A 19,118-nucleotide genomic window follows, 5' to 3' on the forward strand; every position below is an offset into this window, starting at 1 on the left:
CAAAATCTGAGTATCTGCTAGGTACCTTTTTAATATTCAAATAAGTAAATTGGAGACGAAGAAGAAAGGTGAGATACTAACATAACGGGTTTCGTACATATTTAAGGAGTTTGTTTTCCTAAAAGATGGCACAGATAAATTAGAAACAGTTTCTAAAACTCTTGGATAATTTGTAAGTAGTAAAAGCAGTAAAGATTCTGAAGAGAGCCTGGGGGTGCCTGCCATTTAAGCCTTACAGCAAGAAAGACAACCTTCCTCTCCTTTATGATTTTATTTGTAAGATCAACCATTAATATTTTATTTTGTCAAAACACAACTGCATGTTGGCTTAATATTTTCCTTTCAAAATGATAAGTAATAATTGTGCTAGTGTAATAAAGGACATAGGGGACTGGGAACTATACCAGGGGCTTTTCTTACCTGTCTAGTACTTTTTTGGTTTGTTGGTAGTCCTTGGGAGAAAGCCCAGGGTATATAATATGTGGGAAAGTTCAACCTTTTTATTTTTCCCAACTCCCAAGTCATTTATCAAATTATTTCAAGTTGTAAATCTTAGCAATTTTCTGTAACTTAGCTACTTTCTTTCCAAGATGTGTCTTTCTTAAAGATGTTTAGTATGCTTTTAAAAATCTATAAAATGCTTAATGTATTAAAGAGGTGACACACAGGAATTGTCTCTCCACCAGAGTACAAGAGTTCAAACATTCCCTGCATTACCATGTGCCTCTCTTAATGCCTCAGCTTTCCCTGGAAAGATCAACAATCACAGGGAAGAAAAAAAATCAATCTAAGCACAATTCAGCACTGAGGACTTCTTCTTGGCCTGTTGACAATGCCTCAGCATGAATTCTGAGACATATCTTATTAGGAGTCTGTCTGGATGCATTCAAGTGTTCAGTAGAAGTGATTCAAGAAAATCAAGGCCAACACACACTCTGCAGAGATGTGAATTTCTAATGTTTGTGTTTCATTGACTTTCTCACCCCCATCATCTAAAGAAAACAAAAGTAATGACAATTTTATTTCAGTTTATCATAATCACCACTGTTAGATCACTCCATTAGTTTATTTTAGTGGTTAAGGAATTTATCATTGGACATTTAATACGCACCTTTCTGTGACTAAGTGGAGGAGGAAGAGTTCCATGGGATCTTGTTTTGATTTACTGTTGCATTGAGAAAAACATCATTTTTAATTTTCAAAGGAATATTTTATAATGGCTTTAAATGATATATTAATCAATATACATTCAAAGGAACCCTGTAAACAATTTCCTACCATTTTATTTACTTAAGTAACACCAATCATTTTTGACAGTTATTTCAATTGAAATATGTGATACCAAATTTGCAAAAATAGGCTCTTGTTTCACATAGATACACATGTAGCTTTATGATTATTTTTATTATTATTTTTATTCTGGTGTGCAAGAAACATGTGCTGATTTGAAGCATTTAGTGTGGTTTGTGTGAGTGATACTTGGACAAGTCAGGATTTAGCTGCATTATTTTTAATTTAGTAGAAAAAAAGTACCAAATCTCACACACACACACACACACACACACACACACACACACACACGTATATGTGTGTGTGTGTGTGTGTATATCATGTTACATTTTTAAAAAAAGTTTTAATATTTATTTATTTGAGAGAGAGAGAGTGAGCGAGCAGGGGAGCACAGACAGAAAGGGAGACACAGATTTGAAGCAGGCTCCAGACTCTGAGTGTTCAGCACAGAGTCCAGCATGGGGCTGGAACCCACAAACCCCAAGATCATGACCTGAGCCAAAGTCAGACACTTAACCGACTGAGCCACCCAGGTGCTCCTATATATTATGTTACTTTATTGAGAGATATTTAACATTGACACACACCTGTAAAACTCATAAAGCAGGCGGGACAGACATTATTGTTCCCATTTCACAGATGAGGACACTAAGGCCTTAAGAAAACTTACCTATGGTAGCAGAGTAGAAGAATGGCAGTGCTTTTGCCTCAAGTGCTCTCTTCCTACAGCTTCTTCCCTTCTTGAGACACACACTCTGTAACTTTGGTGTAAAATTTCATTTACTTATAACTTTGATTTTCTATACTACTGAGTCATAATTATCCTAAAAATGCTTTTTGAAAAACTTAAAATGACCCTTCCCTGTGGGTGTCTGGGTTTGCACCACAGTGTAGAAATACAGGTGGGTGGTATGTACCACTTAAAAGGTACTGGTAGGGATTTGTGTTTGATCTTACAAGGCAAAACTGCATTTTCCATCTTCATGACGGCAATTTATTCACAGGTATGTCTTTCCTATTGTTCTTAATTAACAATGTATATCTTCAGGGATAAAGCTGAAGCCTGAGTTTGCTAGACCTCCAAAGCATTAGGAAATACATAGATGTCTCATGAGAGTGTTGTCATACTAGAGATAGAATCCTGAAGTTTTATAACTACATGTGAAATGTGTGTTGCATTTGGAACCGTTCGGTGTTTACCAGAAGACATGTTTTGTTTTGTTTTGCCATTAAAAGTAAGATTTTAAACAATGCTTCCAGAAATAGCAGCTGATTGATAAGAAGAATGAATGTATTAGATGAGAAATAATATTCAGATAACTATATTGGGGTTTAATTTCAATTTAGGACTCACTGTAAGTATCTATAGGCTGGGATATGTATAATATATAATTTGAGGAATGCTAAAATCCCACATTCTTTAAAACATATCTTGCTGGCTGGCTGCAGTCCCTGAGATTCTCATTAATAGACCCACTCTGTCTGTGGGTTTAATATACCTTTCTATCTAACCATTCTTTGATCCGGTACACCTTTTACTGAACATTCAGTTAGTCCATGCCCTTGGACTGTGTTAAGCATCAAGGATACAGTGAGTATTAGAGGAAGTCCTCTTCTGAATAGCCTTACAGTTTATGGAAGAAGGCATACTAAGGAAGTAAATAAACAACCAGAATGCAGTGATAAATCGTCCATATAAGGAACATGATAAGTGCTTAGTGAATTTTTTAATCAATAATTAAACATGAGGGGCGCCTGGGTGGCGCAGTCGGTTAAGCGTCCGACTTCAGCCAGGTCACGATCTCGCGGTCCGTGAGTTCGAGCCCCGCGTCAGGCTCTGGGCTGATGGCTCAGAGCCTGGAGCCTGTTTCCGATTCTGTGTCTCCCTCTCTCTCTGCCCCTCCCCCGTTCATGCTCTGTCTCTCTCTGCCCCAAAAATAAATAAACGTTGAAAAAAAAAATAATTAAACATGATCAAGGAAATGATAATTTCTCATGGGGTTAACATGTAGTCAAGTCAAAGAAGCTAGAGAGAGCATTGAGGAAATGATTAGAGTTTGAATAGAGGCCCAGAGGTGAGGGAGAGAGTGGACCCTCAAAGGAAGTGCTGTAATATTTTTGCCTCGAGGCTTGTGAGGAGAAAGTGCAGAGGTGAGGCTGGAGAAACTGGCAAGGACAATAGCTACCAAAAGTCTTCAGTGCCACAAGAAATTGAGATTTGGTTTGGCCAGAGGCAACAAAGGATCTTGCAGGTTTTTTTAAGTAGGGAAATGAATTGTGAATATTAGATTGGAGTGAAGGGAAGGACTAAGATCCAGGAGATGAGTTAAATATGCTTAAAGATGCTTAAAGATGCTTAAACATGAAGAATGAGACATAGGAGAAGTTAAAGATGATACTAAGATATCTGACTTGCACAAGTAGGTAAATTGTTGATACTATCCAGTAAGCCAAGAAAGATAAGAGAGTTAGATTCAGTGTGAGGAAAAGAGATGTTCATTTCAGTTTTGAAAAAGTGACATTTGAAATGCCATGGAATGTTCCAGTAGAGACATCAGGCCAGTGGTTCATTGCATGCTGAGGGTTGGTATTCAATAGTTCAGTGTTACCTGAGGCAGGGCCATTATCATCTACTAGCACTAATTTGAGAAAATTCCCCCACATTATTCAGAATAAAGAGATGCCCTCTGCATTAGTTACTGACAAATTCCCGAGGAAAGAATGAGAGTGTATATAAGAGAGGATGTTTCGGGGTGGGAGTTACTGACTCAGAATGGTACACTTTCCGTAGGGGGAGGATATAGATATAGTCTCATTTCCAGCAGATTCAGGGCAGGAATCTGTGGGCCCTGGAGTCTATTGGGGAGGAGTAAATGATCCTGGGGCAGAAACTAAGAAGTCAACCATGATGAGGAAACTTTGAGATCAGACCTCACCTGCTATAGAGTTTCACCTATGTTTCCCCTTACTCAGGAAGACATATTCAAAGGACTCCAAGTAGAGTTTTTTCTACCCATAATAAATCGTAAACGTATTTCCTAATTAGGCCTATGGATTTTGGCTTGTTAGTAACTAGCTGTGTGACCTTGAGGAAGATCGCTGGTCATCCCTATTACCATAGCTGAAAATCGAGTGTGATTGGGTGATCTCTGGCATCCATGTAAGATTTAAGTTAGATTCTCTTATTTCAGGCCTATTATATATTTTGACTTCTTCATACATATATATATATATATATTTATATACACATATGTATATATATTTATGTATATAAATATATATGTATATAAATATATATGTATATAAATATATATGTGTGTATATACACACATATATGTTTTATTAAAGTGTCAGCCATTTTAGAATTTCAAAGAAAATTATTATGGCCATGGTCCTGGCTAATTTAAGTTGACTTTGGCAGCAAAAAGTGTAAATGGGAAATTAAGAAGTACTGTGGTCATTTTTTTTTTTAATTTTAGGAAATTCCAATGTGGTTCCCAAATAGGTGCAGGAGTTCTTTGTATATTTCCTTCTCCCTTTTTATATGCAGCAAAATCAAATTTGAAGGATTTTTGAGAATGGTAAAACTGCTTAGACTATAATCAACAAGTAGCTCTTGGGGAAAGCTTTTTTCTCCTGGGGTGCTACCTTCAATCTGATATTCATTTTGGCTCAGATCAGTTGTAAATACCATCCTGTTTCTGCGAAATGTAACTGGTGTTTGCTCTGGGCTGATGGGACAGCCATGTGCTGTTTGCTCTGTCAGTAGCTGTACCCGAGTATCCACAGTACATTATTCAGATCAGCTCTCATGAACCAGCTGTCATAATTCCAGGTGGACCGTTCAAAGTCTTTTTACTCACAGCAACAGCTGTTGCCACGCTGGTAGCTTAAAGAGCAGTAGTTGGATGAATCAGCCATTGTTACAAATTCACTTTTTATCTAGTAAACAGTTTGCACATACTAGCGTGACTGAAGATATTTCCAACCTGGTCCGCACTGAAGTGATATGAACACTGTAAGCCTTATCTGTATTTTGTTAAATTGTTTGCTTATTACCAACACTTATCTTTTAAGATACTAAATAAAATCTACATGCCAACATTAGATTTACAAAATTTGTAATTCTATTTCCTGTAATATTGCTTTCAATCTCTCAGTACACAACTACGCCCTAGTTTTTTTTTTTTTTACATTTGCACACATAGATTGCTGAAAATATTATTACTGTTATTTTAAATATGTGATAAAATTTCCAGAGCTTGGATTATTGCTAAGGAGGAGATTGAAATATAGAATATTTCACTATTGCATCATTATTTGCAAGTAAAAGAAAACTCCAAACAACCACTAAAGAAATATTTTTAAATAGAGCTCTCCTACATAGTGTGTTAGTTAACAAGATTCATTTGCTGATAAATGATATGCACATATGAAAAATAGTAAAAGCAAAACAAAACAAGCCCACAAATGATCTGGCAGCCTGTGGGAAAAAAAGTGTTAGTTTGAATGGGTTAAATAAGCCTTTATTATTTTGTTTGAAGCTATTAATTTTCTTATTGTGTATATGAATACATATATACATGCATGTGCATTTATGCACACACGCACACACACACATGCACAGACACACACAAAGCCTAAAATTGTGATTTAAGTGTTTACTAATATTACAAACAGAAGTATGTGATACCCGGGCCAAGGCATAGCATTTTAGATTCAAAAGTAATGGCATTGAAATTCATAGTACTTATAGTTTTTGGCTTTTCTCATTCTCAAACCTGCGTATACTTAATTTTTTTTACTTAATTTTTTAAATGATTTCTATAATCCCAAACATTATCTCATCGTATAAATAGTTATAGGTAGATATAGCTATAGATAAGCATTGTTAAGGTAAAAATATATCAACTAATAAGCTTATTATATGTGGATATATATATACACATGATCAATACTTATATAAATATAAAAATCAATATGCATTTTGCATAAATATAAATATAAAAGAAACATGTAAGTGACTATTAATTTATTTCTAAATATTAAATAAAATATTAAATATATTATAAATACAATATTTAAATATTGAATACAATATAAATATAAAATTCATTGCATAAATACACAAATATTTTATGTAGATACAAAAATCAATATGTATTTATTTTTAATAACTTTTATAGCTAGAATGTTTAAATAACATATTCCCTCTGTGGAGGGCAATTTGTATTGTAAATAAAGTATTACTTTAATAAGTTCTGCTTTTAATTAATCTGTGTGTGGATAGCTTTTATCACAGTATTTAATACTATTAGAGTATTTCTTTTGTCTAATAAACTTATAACCTATTTAATAGGAAAAATTGACTTCTGTCTTATAATCAAAGCCCCATTAAATTCACTGTAAGAGTATATCAGTATGTAATTCAACTGAAACCAAATGCCATCATGGTTAAGGCTCATGCTTTTGGCTATAGTAAGGAAATTGTATTTTACAGAAAAACATTAAAAATGTACCTGACTTTTTATCATTATTAAATGCCATTTGAGGCTGTAAGGTATAATGGGATGTACATTAGATGGAGACTCTGGGAACCCTATTTCTAGTACTGTCAGACATGTGATTTGACAATTAACCTAACCTCTTAGAGAATCAGTGTTTCATGAGTAAAATGAAAAGTTTAAATTATAATACTTCATTTTACAATTGTATTTTCATTAGTCACCATCCAAACATGGTCTTGTTTCCCAAGAATATGCAGTCATATATTGTATATAGGCTAAGTGATACTTTATAAATACTCCATTTAGAAAAAAAAAAAAGAAAGAAAAGGTGCTTCATATACTTTGAAAAGATTTAAGTAAGAAGACTGTATAAGATGCTTTTGCTATCATGTTAATCACATTTTACAGTATTTAACAATGGTGTAGGCTTAAGGCAGAATATCCATTTTATATACAAATAATTTGTCAGTTAAAAGTGCATTTTCTCACTACCTATCCCATAGTCCAGTTTCTCTTTTCAGAGATAAATAAACTGGGGGCCCAGTAGATTAAGGAGTTTGTTGAAGGTCTCATGGCATAGTGGCAAGAAGTTCAAGAATACAACCTTCATGGCAGAAGCCCACAGGTGACCACTTGTTCCAGGACTATGCCTTGTTGTCTTCAGAGTTTCCTGACCTCAATGCATTGTCTGTGTACTAAGATGTCTTCATTAAATAATCTTCATGATGTTAGGTTATGAAACACTCAGGCAGAGAGGCAATTTTAGGATTCTCTTGAAGACTTAGTCAGATTTCCCAAGATTTTGGACATGGTAAACTCTTAATGATTTCACTTTTACTCTTAAATGTAGATACTGCAATTGAACCAGATGTTCTTATGGATAGGTTAAAAAATTAGGAAAAATATCCATACTTTTTCTAACTGAAATGAACTAGTAAGAGGTCTTTAAGAAACCTCATAGAAATTCTCTTGAGATTTCTAGCAGCATGTGTTAACTAGAAGCTAAGTGATAACTAGGAAATGTTTCAATACCATAACACACTTCTGAAAATAAATATAGACATGCAAAAGAAAATTGCCAGAAACCAACCAACGAAACAACCAACAAAAAAATTTAGAATATGCACCAGGATAAAGAGATATAAATTCTATGTGATTACTAATCTCAAGAAGGGTGACAAAAGTCTTATTGTTTATCTTGAATGAAGCTAAGGAATGTTGGCACTTATGTAAAATCATGTTTCCTTATACCCTTTCTTTTTTGACTGTGCTAATAATGTCCTTTGACTTTTTCATATAACAGCAGCAAAGACTTAAAGAAACAAGGTACAAAATGAGGAATTTTCAGCTTCATTTTATTGACTCATCTAGCCATGAATATTTTAAAGGGGAATATCCTCTTGTTTTATGGATATTTGGAAAGAGTATAGGAGTTATTTCTTGGAGATATAATAGTTTACTTACCTTTAGTCAAGTTGGAAGAGGAATTTATTGACTAAGCCATGGAGTAGGAATAATAAATCATAAGCAATTGTGCTGTCACAGAAAATCTTTGAATCTATCTATCTATCTGTATCTATTTATCCATCAACTCCTGTATGAGCTCTTCACATTCTACTTATAGTTTCCTTTTCAGCTTAAGGCCTTGTAGTTCATTAAAATGCAAATAAGCTGGGAGGAGTGGTACTATAAAGCATCATTAGTATTTTATGGCTAAGGCTAGTGAGTCAAAGTCCTCCTTGAAATTAATTTTTCACAAGAAAAAGAAACCATGAGAACTCATGTGAGAGAAGAGTTGAAGCACTGTGCAAGGGCAGAGAGGGGTTCTACATGTGGCATAATAAAAGGGTAATAGATTTAGATAGCCACTAATGGCTGTGTGTACATGGGAGGAACTTATAGCTTCCCTGGTCCTCAGTTTTCTCATCTGTAAAATGGACATCATGATTTTTAGTAACGCTATGTACCTTGAAAGGTTATGAGAATAAATAAAACCTAAAATAGTCTCTGGCGTATGGTCTCTCTTCCTGTTTCTCAGTTGGCCTAAAAGTAGTATTTATTCATCTACAAAATAGAATACACATTGTGATTAATTGGACTTCAAGATCTGAGTTAGGAGAGTAGAGTTATTAATTTTGATAAAAGGCACCATGCCTCTATACTTTGTAAATTCTGAATTGTCTCCCATTCATATTTACTGATTCCACTCATACCCTCCCTTTATTAAAATTTCTTTTCAGTACTAGAGTAGATGAGACATACAAGAGGGATAAGATGTTCCAGGGTTAATGAAAACTGAACAAAGGATAAGAGCCCAAGTTAATATTCCTTCAACTGAATCACAGGCTTATTATTAACTATTTGTTTATCTATTTAATATTATATGGTTTTATATATTTTATTTATTATATCATTATTGCTAATTTATTTATTTTGTGAGTGAGAGAGTAAAAACTTAAATTTTTTTTATTTGTTTTTATTTGTTTTTATTTTTTTCTTCCGGGTGATTCTTTTTTTTTTCTTCTTCTTTATTAACGAGTGTGAATCATCCCATATTTAAGTTTGCTTTATGGTTGATTCTGAAATTTGGAGTGTAGTTTTATATTTCTCATGATGTTCCCAATGCTTTTTTTCTTGATTATCAAAGACACATAGAACTTTTTAAAATAATATCTATAACAACATCCATGTTTTTTATTGAAGTATAATTGGCATACAATATGTATTATTTTCAGATGTACAATATAGTGATTTGACCGACATTTGTATACATTGTGAAATGAGCAGCACAATAAATTGTAGTTACCATCTGTGACCTTATGAAGTTAATATGGTATTATTGACTATTTTCTCCATGCTGTATGTTACATCCCATGACTATTTTCTAACTGGAAGTTTCTACTCCTTGATCCAAAAAGCAGCATCTCACAGAATCAAACCAAGTAGGTAGATGAGTCCATTAGCCAATAAACACATAACATAAATAGATGAAAGATGTTTTGTGTGATTTATATATACATACGTGTGTGTGTGTGTGTGTGTGTGTGAGCCAGCTGCCTAGATTTGTTTGGTTTCTCTCAGTTCTTACTGGCTTTTTGTCTATGGACACATTTTGTTTGCTTTCTTCTGGATTCCAGCTTTATGAAAAATGAAGATTCTAAATAGATGTCTCAAACTCTGTATGTTGAACTCAGTTGTGAAAAAAATATATGTTACACCCATACATCAGAAATCGTACATAATGCAAAAACCATTTTATTTGTCTACTACCTGACCTGTAAAAATGTGAAAATGCCCATCAGAGAGTTAAGAATATGTGACAAGGAGGATAAAAGATTGAGAATCCTTAATAGTTACATGTGGAAGTGTTTTGGTAACAAATTAGTACTGATGAATTGGTAACATCTTACAGAGACACACTCTGTTTTAGTTAAAAGGATTTAGCGTATTTCTTGGCCCTAGAAACTTTAATCCTATAGTTAATATTGATAGGAACAATTATCTGAAGTTAAAAAACCAAACAAAACTCTCATTAAGTGCATGTTTTTTTTTTTAATTTTTTTAATGTTTATTTATTTTTGAGAGAGACAGAGACAGAATGTGAACGGGTTGGGGCAGAGCAAGAGGGAGGCACAGAATCTGAAGCAGGATCCAGGCTCTGAGCTGTCAGCACAGAGCCTGACGCGGGGCTCGAACTCACGAGTTGTGAGATCATGACCTGAGCCGAAGTCGGACGCTCAACTGACTGAGCCACCCAGGCACCCCTAAGTGCATGTTTAATTTAGGTAGAAGTTAGTCATTAAGTATGTATTTTTGTTAGTTTCCTAAGAACATAGATTTGTATCATATTTTTTTTTAAATATTAAAGAGGAAATCCATCTGGTTTAAAATTTCCCAGGGATAATATTTAACAATATAATGTTTTAATGAACACAATAAATATGAGAAATACAGTGCATGTAATAAGACAAAGTTTTGCATTTTTATCATTCAAATGAAAGATAAATTTCAGGACATGATGTATGTAAAGTGCATTTAACACTGTATTTGATACAGTTGCTGATGTTTGCCTTCCCTATAACCTCTGGCATTTCAGTCCAAGTTAATCATACAATGTCCCAGTGACAGGGCCACAAAATTAAACTTGACTCTCTCTATCACCCTTACAAATCCCCCCACCAGAAACAAACTCCCTATCACCTGCCAGTTTATAACCAACTTCTTTCTCTGTCCTGCTGACAGTAAATCCCCTCACTAGCTAATTGAACAGATGCACCCAGTATTTCCAGAAGATCCACAAAGCTGGGCTTTGATGGACAGCAGAAAGTGGAACAATGAGAAAACAAAAGCCTTTAAACTGAGAGCACTGCTTTGTTCTGCTTAAAACTTTAAGGTCACTCCAGCTCGTTCTGACTATGGGGATCTTAATTTTTACTCCACCAATTTACTTGCAGCTGTCATTCTTTCCAATATTAAAAGTTCAGCTCTTCAAGTGTGGGGAATTGGGGGGAGAGGGGCGGGAAATGAGAAGAGCTTGTTATAAACTAAAAACAGCAAAAACAAGTAAAATCTGGCTTGGCTCTCAAGTACAAAAAGTTATTTTCAAAGCCTATAAATTATGACATAGTGATTAACATGTAATTTAAATATATTTAAACAACAATTATATCACATTTCCAGCCCAGCTAATTGGCCTCACAGATGTTCCCTTGTAGCTGCATTGCCCTTCCAGGGGGAAATGAATGAGGTGCTTTTTATCATGGAAAACAGAAAAGAAAAAAAAAAAGCAAATGAAAAAAATGAAAACAGAAAAATAAAAAGCAGCCAGTAACCCTAAAAACAATGAATGCTTAAGGGACTTTGCCTAGCATTTTTTTTCCATTTTAATGCAGAAAACTAGGAAAAGCATGAAGACACTCCTATTACTGTGATGGTATCTGGCAGTGTGTCCAGATATAGATTTGGCAGGTTGCTGACGGAAAGACTTGTCAAAGCAGGGACAGTGCCTGCATTCTAATATGGCATGGCCTCTCTTCAACAGATCTAGTTATTTTTAACACAACATCTTTACAATTGAAGGCAGTCCAGCTCACGTAATGAATATATATAATAAAGTATTTCCTGATGAAGAATGACTTGTAACTTGTTCCTTTGATCATCTATCCCTCAAGTTATATAAAATGCAAAATGTACAGCAGTCAGTGCTGTTTCCTAAGCTGTGATTCTAGTCAAACACGAACCAGTACAGCAATTGTTGGGAGGTTAGAGGCCAAAGGAACAGCAGTAATTACTAATATTTTGGAATACCTTTCTAATATGTAATCTTAGAATTCAAATAAATTCACCGCAGTTTCATTTTACTCTTGCCTTTTCTTCTAATAATCCCAGGTAATATTTGATCATTCAGTGTAAATTGCAAAAGGCCAGTGGTCATGTCTCTCCTGGTGCCTAATGGTATCTCCAGCATATTCGTTAAATGCTTGCTCAATAATTGGGGTTGAATGATAGGACAAGACCAAGGTTGAAGATATGATAAAGTTCCACTAGGCAGTTGCCGTATTTTTCCCATACCATCCCTCTGTTTTGCATATCACTGGCAGCAAATTCCTCTCAAATTTTACGAGCAAATGTATTTAGCTTCATTTCTAAAGGATAACAAAATATACCTGTATTTAAGGTGATGTAGAGAACAGGGAAACATTTTTAAATGTGTCTTTGATGAGTAGCTCTGGCATTTTGATTGCTTGACTTTAAAAATCTGATTTAGCATATGTGAATATTTTATTTTTTTATATCCTCTTCATTTGCTTAGTAGTGCAGAGCTTACAAAGTTCACTTATATATACCATTTTACTTTGTATTCACTAAGAGTAAGACAGAGGACAAGGATAAAAATGAGGGTCTGAGATGTTTCTTGACTTATCACATCACTTGTAACTGGGACTGGGGCTAAAATATCTAACAAATCATAAAACAATGTGTCTACTAGACAATACTACCTCCTATGTATAGCATGTTAAATATATCTCTACTTTTCCGCATCATGATCTTCAATACGTTCCTAGTTATGTCATTAGAGAATGAAAGAGATTAATATTTTCTACGCCATCATGTAGATGACTCAGTTATGGGGAGAGTTGAAATGTAAACTTAATGTAGGAGTTCAGACCTTGTCCCTTGATTAGTCCAGTTAATTATAGGAAATTGTGTTATCCAGTTGTTATTAATTTACATTAAACAGTTAATCTCCATGGAACCACATTCTGCTTAGAATGTTTTATGAACCTCTAAATTGTAAAAACATTGGCCTGGAATAATACTTAGCCAAGTTTCATACATGTATGCAGAAAATGCAAGCTTCATAACATCAATTGTTTTTCCTGAATTATTTATGATCTCCAGTGTCTAGAAAAGGGCCTGGCTTAGTAGACTAAGGTTCTCAAAAATTGTATTTAATGGATATGTATATTAAGAAACAGTGTTGATATTCACATAACCCGCTCTATTTACCCCAAGGAATATTGTCCTTAATATTTTATCATATTCTTGTATCCACTTTTTTTAACCCATAGGATGGAGTATTAAGTTATAAGAATACAGATGCCCTTATTTTAATGTTTATTTATTTTTTGAGAGAGAGACAGACAAACAGAGAGCATGAACGGGGAAGAAGCAGAGAGAGAGAGGGAGACACAAAATCTGAAGCAAGCTTCAGGTTATGAGCTGTCAGCACAGAGTCCAATGTGGGGCTCGAACCCATCAACCATGAGATCATAACCTGAACTGAAGTAGGATGCTTAACCAACTGAGCCACCCAGGAGCCCCAGATACCTTTTTTTTTTAATGAAATCTGATTTTAACTGATTCTAAATACATGAAAATAATATATATAAAGCATATTTCCACGAAAGGAATTAATTTTCCAAGATTTCCTTCCTTTTTTTTTAACTTACAAAAAAATAAGACTCTTTGAAGAGAAAACAGGTGTACCTTTTTAGTTTTTTAATTAATTTATTTAAATTCAAGTTAGTTAACATACCTTGTAGTATTGGTTTCAGGAGTAGAAGCTAGTGATTCATCACTTTCATATAACACCCAGTGCTCATTCCAACAAGTGCCCTCCTTAATGCCCATCACCCATTTAGCCCATCCCCCCACCCACCTCCCCTCTAGCAACCCTCAGTTTGTTCTCTGTATTTAAGAATCTCTTATGGTTTGATAGTATGCACCTTTTTAAAGGAAAGACTAAGAAGTTGACCCTTTGCTGAAATGGTGAAAAACAAATGTAACTTGATAGTAAAAATTATTCAAGGAAAATTGAAATTTGCTTTTATCTCCTTCTAGATAAGTTTCTTTTTACAAGGGAAAACCAATGCTGTGGCATGTGGCCATTTCAGTCATATAACATGTTAGGAAGGAAATGGTTCTTTATTTAAAACTATATTTAATAATTTACTGTCTTTATCTTTCTTCTAGGGTTAATCAGAAAAATATTCATGGTCAACTTAGTTTTTAATCCATTTAAAAATTTCACTTTTTCTGTATATTTTTTCTTTCAGGGATTGAATTAAAATATTTCATATTCTCAAAACACATAAATAAACTCACGTGTAGTCAGGATGCATAAAAATTTTACCATTTAGCAAACTTCACTGTTGTGCATGTTTTCCTCTTTGGTTCATACAACTCATGCGGCTTTTTTTTTCTTTTCATTCATATTACCTCTTATTATATCCATCATTCCATTTTTCTTTCCTATTAGAGTGAAATTGGACACAGCCCTCCTCCTGCCTACACCCCCATGTCAGGAGTAAGTATTTCACAATCAACCTTCATCTTTTTTGTATTTTTGGTCTTCGCTTATCATGTTTCTTCTCTCTTGTCTCTCCATAATTTTCTCATTTTGCTTTTGCCAACAGTGAGTTCATAATTTGCTGTAGATTATATAGCTGGGCTTTGTGGATATGTTTTATCTCAGGAGATAATCCAAAGTTGAGATATCATGCATCAACAGTAACTTTTGATTTTTACCTGAGGGATTTACCTGGACTCATAAATTATGCTTCCGGTTGAGGAGGTTACCTTTTATTCCCCCCATGATTACAGGTTGTGTGCGAAAAAGTCAGAGTCTCCATGAAGATTCTCTAGTTAGGTACTTGGAGACTCAAAGTCAGAATGACCACAGAAGAGAAGGCAATAAGGACATATCATCATCCAAATGGCATCACTGTGCTTCTGTTCTTAATGGCGACTGTCTACAATCAATAGCATTTCCATTTGTCACGAAATATGAATTTTATATAAAAAATTGGCAACTGTAGGGAAATAATATGAGACACTTTTTATTAGGTCATTTGTTAGGTGGTCAGTAAAATTTAAATATTTATTTCCAAATTGTTTCCCCATGATTTACTTTAAAAACCAAATTGGAATTTTAGGTGTTTGTAACCCAAGCTTATTAGCCATTCAGGGAAAAAACTCAATTAAGACACTCTGACTTTTATCTAAAAGACAAGATCTCATATCCTTTGGGTTGTTTTTTTTACAACTATTCCTAATACTAACTTCCATCCAAATGTGTCTCTCCTATTGACAGAACCAGTTTGTATACCGAGACGGGGGGTTTGCTGCAGAGCAAGGAGTGCCTGTGCCGTACAGAGCCACGACCAGCACAATCCCAGAAGCTCCAGTTGCTCAGGGGGCTACAGCCGAGATTTTTGATGACTCCTGCTGCAACGGCACCCTACGCAAGCCAGTGGCACCCCATGTTCCAGAGGATAGCAGCACCCAGAGGTACAGCGCCGACCCCACGGTGTTTGCCCCAGAACGGAGCCCACGAGGAGAGCTGGATGAAGAAGGTTACATGACCCCTATGCGAGATAAACCTAAACAAGGTACAAACAGAATGTTCAAAAATGATTGCCATTCAAAATTCACTCCCATCAAAATAAGCAAAGTATAGAAGGGAAATTGACAAACCACCGGACTGGGTAACATTTGTGACCCGGAGAAGGCCTAAGGTGCTGCTCTATGTAGTATGCTATCCAAATCCACAGCATTACATCATCTAGAATTGCATTCTGATTTTTTAGAAATCAAAATCTCAGACACCACCTGAATAGAAATCTGCATTTTAACAAGATCCCTATGTGACTTTTATACATAATCAAGCTTGAGAAGCACTGATCTAAACATATCTTTATTGAAATATTTGAGTGAGGTAACATATCACAAGATTTCACAACCATTACTTTATTGGACTCATATTGAAGATCATAAAGACTGGTATTTTCATGGCACCAATAAAATATTTGGTCAATTCTTTAAAATTTTGTGTCATCAGAATGACTGTTCATTATAGAATATTATGATTTCTTGTATGACGTATGACACATTTCAAATGTTAAAGTTCTGACACTGTGTTTACTTGTATGTCTACCATCATGTCTTGAAAATATTCAGTTTGTGGTTCTACAAAGTACAGTGATAACTTTACAGAGCTGGTAGTAGAAATGTTAGACATCCAAATCAAGTGACATTTCACTTTTGAAAAAGCCACTCTCCTTCCATGTTAAACAGCATCACAAAAGGAGAAGATGGATGATTGTTATTTAAAACTGATTACTGTGTCCTAGAGTCTTTGGTGTCAAGTAAACTTTAAGACTCTCTGCAAGGGTCCATTATGTTCCTGATTATATGGTTATATTCACTTTTATAAAATGCAACTAAGGGATCCCTAAGTTCAAACTGTAAATAACCTACTAAAGTTTATCTGTCTACATGTATGTAAGATAGTAGTGACACACACGTAGGTTTCGAGAAGATTTGGCAGATTCCCCCAAAAGTAGAATACTCTCTGGGAAGATCCTCAGCTCAACCATAGAGTTGTTTCTCCATTTATAGCTACATGGCTATGCAAGTTTGCATCAGGACAATACATAAGTAGATTCCATTGGTGTAAAGTAACATGAACTTTCTAAGAAAACACAAGCCAGTCAATATAGACTCAATGTAGAGCCTCCCTAGATTTTGTCTCTGAATACAAGTTTCCATAAAAGATTTTTGTACTCCAGCCTGCTTCTCAGAGACTAAAGAATTTTAGTATAGACAGACACTCCTCCGCTTTCAGGAATCTGGTAGGGAAAATCAAATTCTGCCTCCTGTGTAAGTTTTTACATACATTGTTCTTAAAATGACAGTTGCTTTGAGAACCATTCAAATTCCAACATGTTATGAAGTGAAAAGTTCTCCCTACTTCTTTAGGGACAATAATGAAAACAGTTCAGTAGAATGAGATTGTTCAATAGGAGTTTTAGATCTGAATTCTATCTAGTTCAATACTAGTTGTATCCTTAATACATCTTTTAATCTCAGTTTCCTGTTTATAAAACTGAAAAGCTACAGCTTGTCCTTCCTTGCTCATAGGATTGCTGTGAGGATGATGTTAGTTCCTGTAATTTCTGTATATGATTGTGGGCTAGTCATTACTATCTTTTAACTTGCACAGGATGTTAAATACTTAACCATATCCAGCAGTCCTGTATCCAGGGAAAAATAACCCTGAATTGATGATTTTTTTTCTCTACTTGTCAAGCTAAGTATAGAGGGTAGAAAATTTGTTTCAGAATGATGGCATCTCAACAATTGTGCCCTTTTCCTGGCCCAACACCAAAATAGGAATAGGTAAAGTGTCATTTCTGTGGATACAGTGAAAAGAGAGGACAAAAAGTGGGTCTACTCTATGTAGATGTGTATACTATATACACAGAGGTGGAATTAAATTTAAGGAGAAAAGTATTGGTTAACAACCTTTAAAAAAATTCTGTGTCAATTCCTATTTCATATTGATTTATTAGATGGAATCATACAATATAGCCACTCTGTGACTGGTTTCCACCTACAAAACAGTCATTTCATATGATTCAAACTAATAGTTTGCTATTTTGTGATGATGGTCAGCCCTTGGAAGTAAATGTTATAATTATACTTTATTCTTAAGCATATGTAGTCTTAAACATATGTAAGGCATGCCAATTTAATGATGTTAGATGTCCATCAGGTATTTTTATCAGTTGAGTCTTTTCCTTAGATGTTTCTTTTCCTATGCATCAGGCTTTCTATGAAACATCTGTAATCAAATCTATTTTACCTATATGAGCATCACAGCAAACCACACAGACTAAAAACTGCTATTCCTTCACTTCATCCATTCATCTTAGCATGGAGTTAAGCTATAGACATTTTGATTTTTCAATATCCTTTTAAAAATTCAAATTTCTTTGCATTTAAAAGCTATTTAACCCTGATAGATTGTGTTGTTTTCCAACAAAAAGAATGCCGACGTTTAGAAAACAGAAGCATTTAAACAAGTGGCCCCATATATAGGAGATAAAAAATACAATTAGGAAAAAAAAGGAACAATTTAGGGGACAGGAACTCTGCTTCTGGCCTGCGGTGCCTTATTTAGTCACTAAGAGTTTTGGCCCACTTACTCTTTTTTCATATGACAAAAGTAATCAACCAAGCAATCAACATAGGTAATCAACAAAATAGTTTTCGTGAGAATTCATGAAGACAAATCTGTGGCTTCATTGTTCTGGAACAAGAAGCTAACCATCCTATATAAACATTTTCCAGAAAGTGGATATTAACTGATATTTTTGTATTCCATCAGAATACCTGAACCCTGTGGAAGAAAACCCTTTTGTTTCTCGGAGAAAAAATGGAGACCTTCAAGCTTTGGATAATCCCGAATATCACAATGCTTCCAACGGTCCTCCCAAGGCAGAGGATGAGTATGTGAATGAGCCACTGTACCTCAACACCTTTGCCAACGCGTTGGGGAATGCCGGGTACCTGAAGAACAATGTACTGTCTGTGCCAGAGAAGGCCAAGAAAGCATTCGACAACCCTGACTACTGGAACCACAGCCTGCCACCCCGGAGCACCCTTCAGCACCCAGACTACCTGCAGGAGTACAGCACAAAATATTTTTATAAACAAAATGGACGGATCCGGCCTATTGTGGCAGAGAATCCTGAATACCTCTCTGAGTTCTCGCTGAAGCCAGGCACCGTGCTGCCTCCTCCACCCTACAGACACCGAAACACTGTGGTGTAAGCTCAGCGGTGGCTTTAAGATAGAGACACGCCCGCTCCAATTTCCCTGCCGCCTCTCTTTCTCTTATGGTCTTCCTTCTATTCCCAAGGCCAGTAGTTTTGACACTTCCCAGTGGAAGATATAGAGATGCAATGATAGTCATGTGCTCATCTAACTTGAACATTAGAAGGAAGAACTGAAAGAGAAAGACAGGAGGAACCA

The 19,118-nt window shown here is 35.1% G+C and overlaps 1 protein-coding gene across 1 annotated transcript in view; it reads left to right on the plus strand.

Moving 5' to 3' along the window:
• The window catches only part of ERBB4 (erb-b2 receptor tyrosine kinase 4), a 730,912-nt gene extending 711,995 nt beyond the window's left edge, over positions 1–18,917 (plus strand). Inside the window, exons 27-29 of the mRNA XM_047082226.1 lie at positions 14,560–14,607; positions 15,394–15,691; positions 18,472–18,917. Coding sequence (XP_046938182.1) covers positions 14,560–14,607; positions 15,394–15,691; positions 18,472–18,917 — 792 coding nt within the window. The remainder of the gene's footprint in view (positions 1–14,559; positions 14,608–15,393; positions 15,692–18,471) is intronic.
• Positions 18,918–19,118: the final 201 nt, after the last annotated feature.

This window comes from Lynx rufus, unplaced genomic scaffold, assembly GCF_022079265.1.
Source record: "Lynx rufus isolate CCGP_SWC_20201006 ecotype Redwood Valley unplaced genomic scaffold, mLynRuf1.p SCAF_2, whole genome shotgun sequence".
Classification (NCBI taxonomy): Eukaryota; Metazoa; Chordata; class Mammalia; order Carnivora; family Felidae; genus Lynx; species Lynx rufus.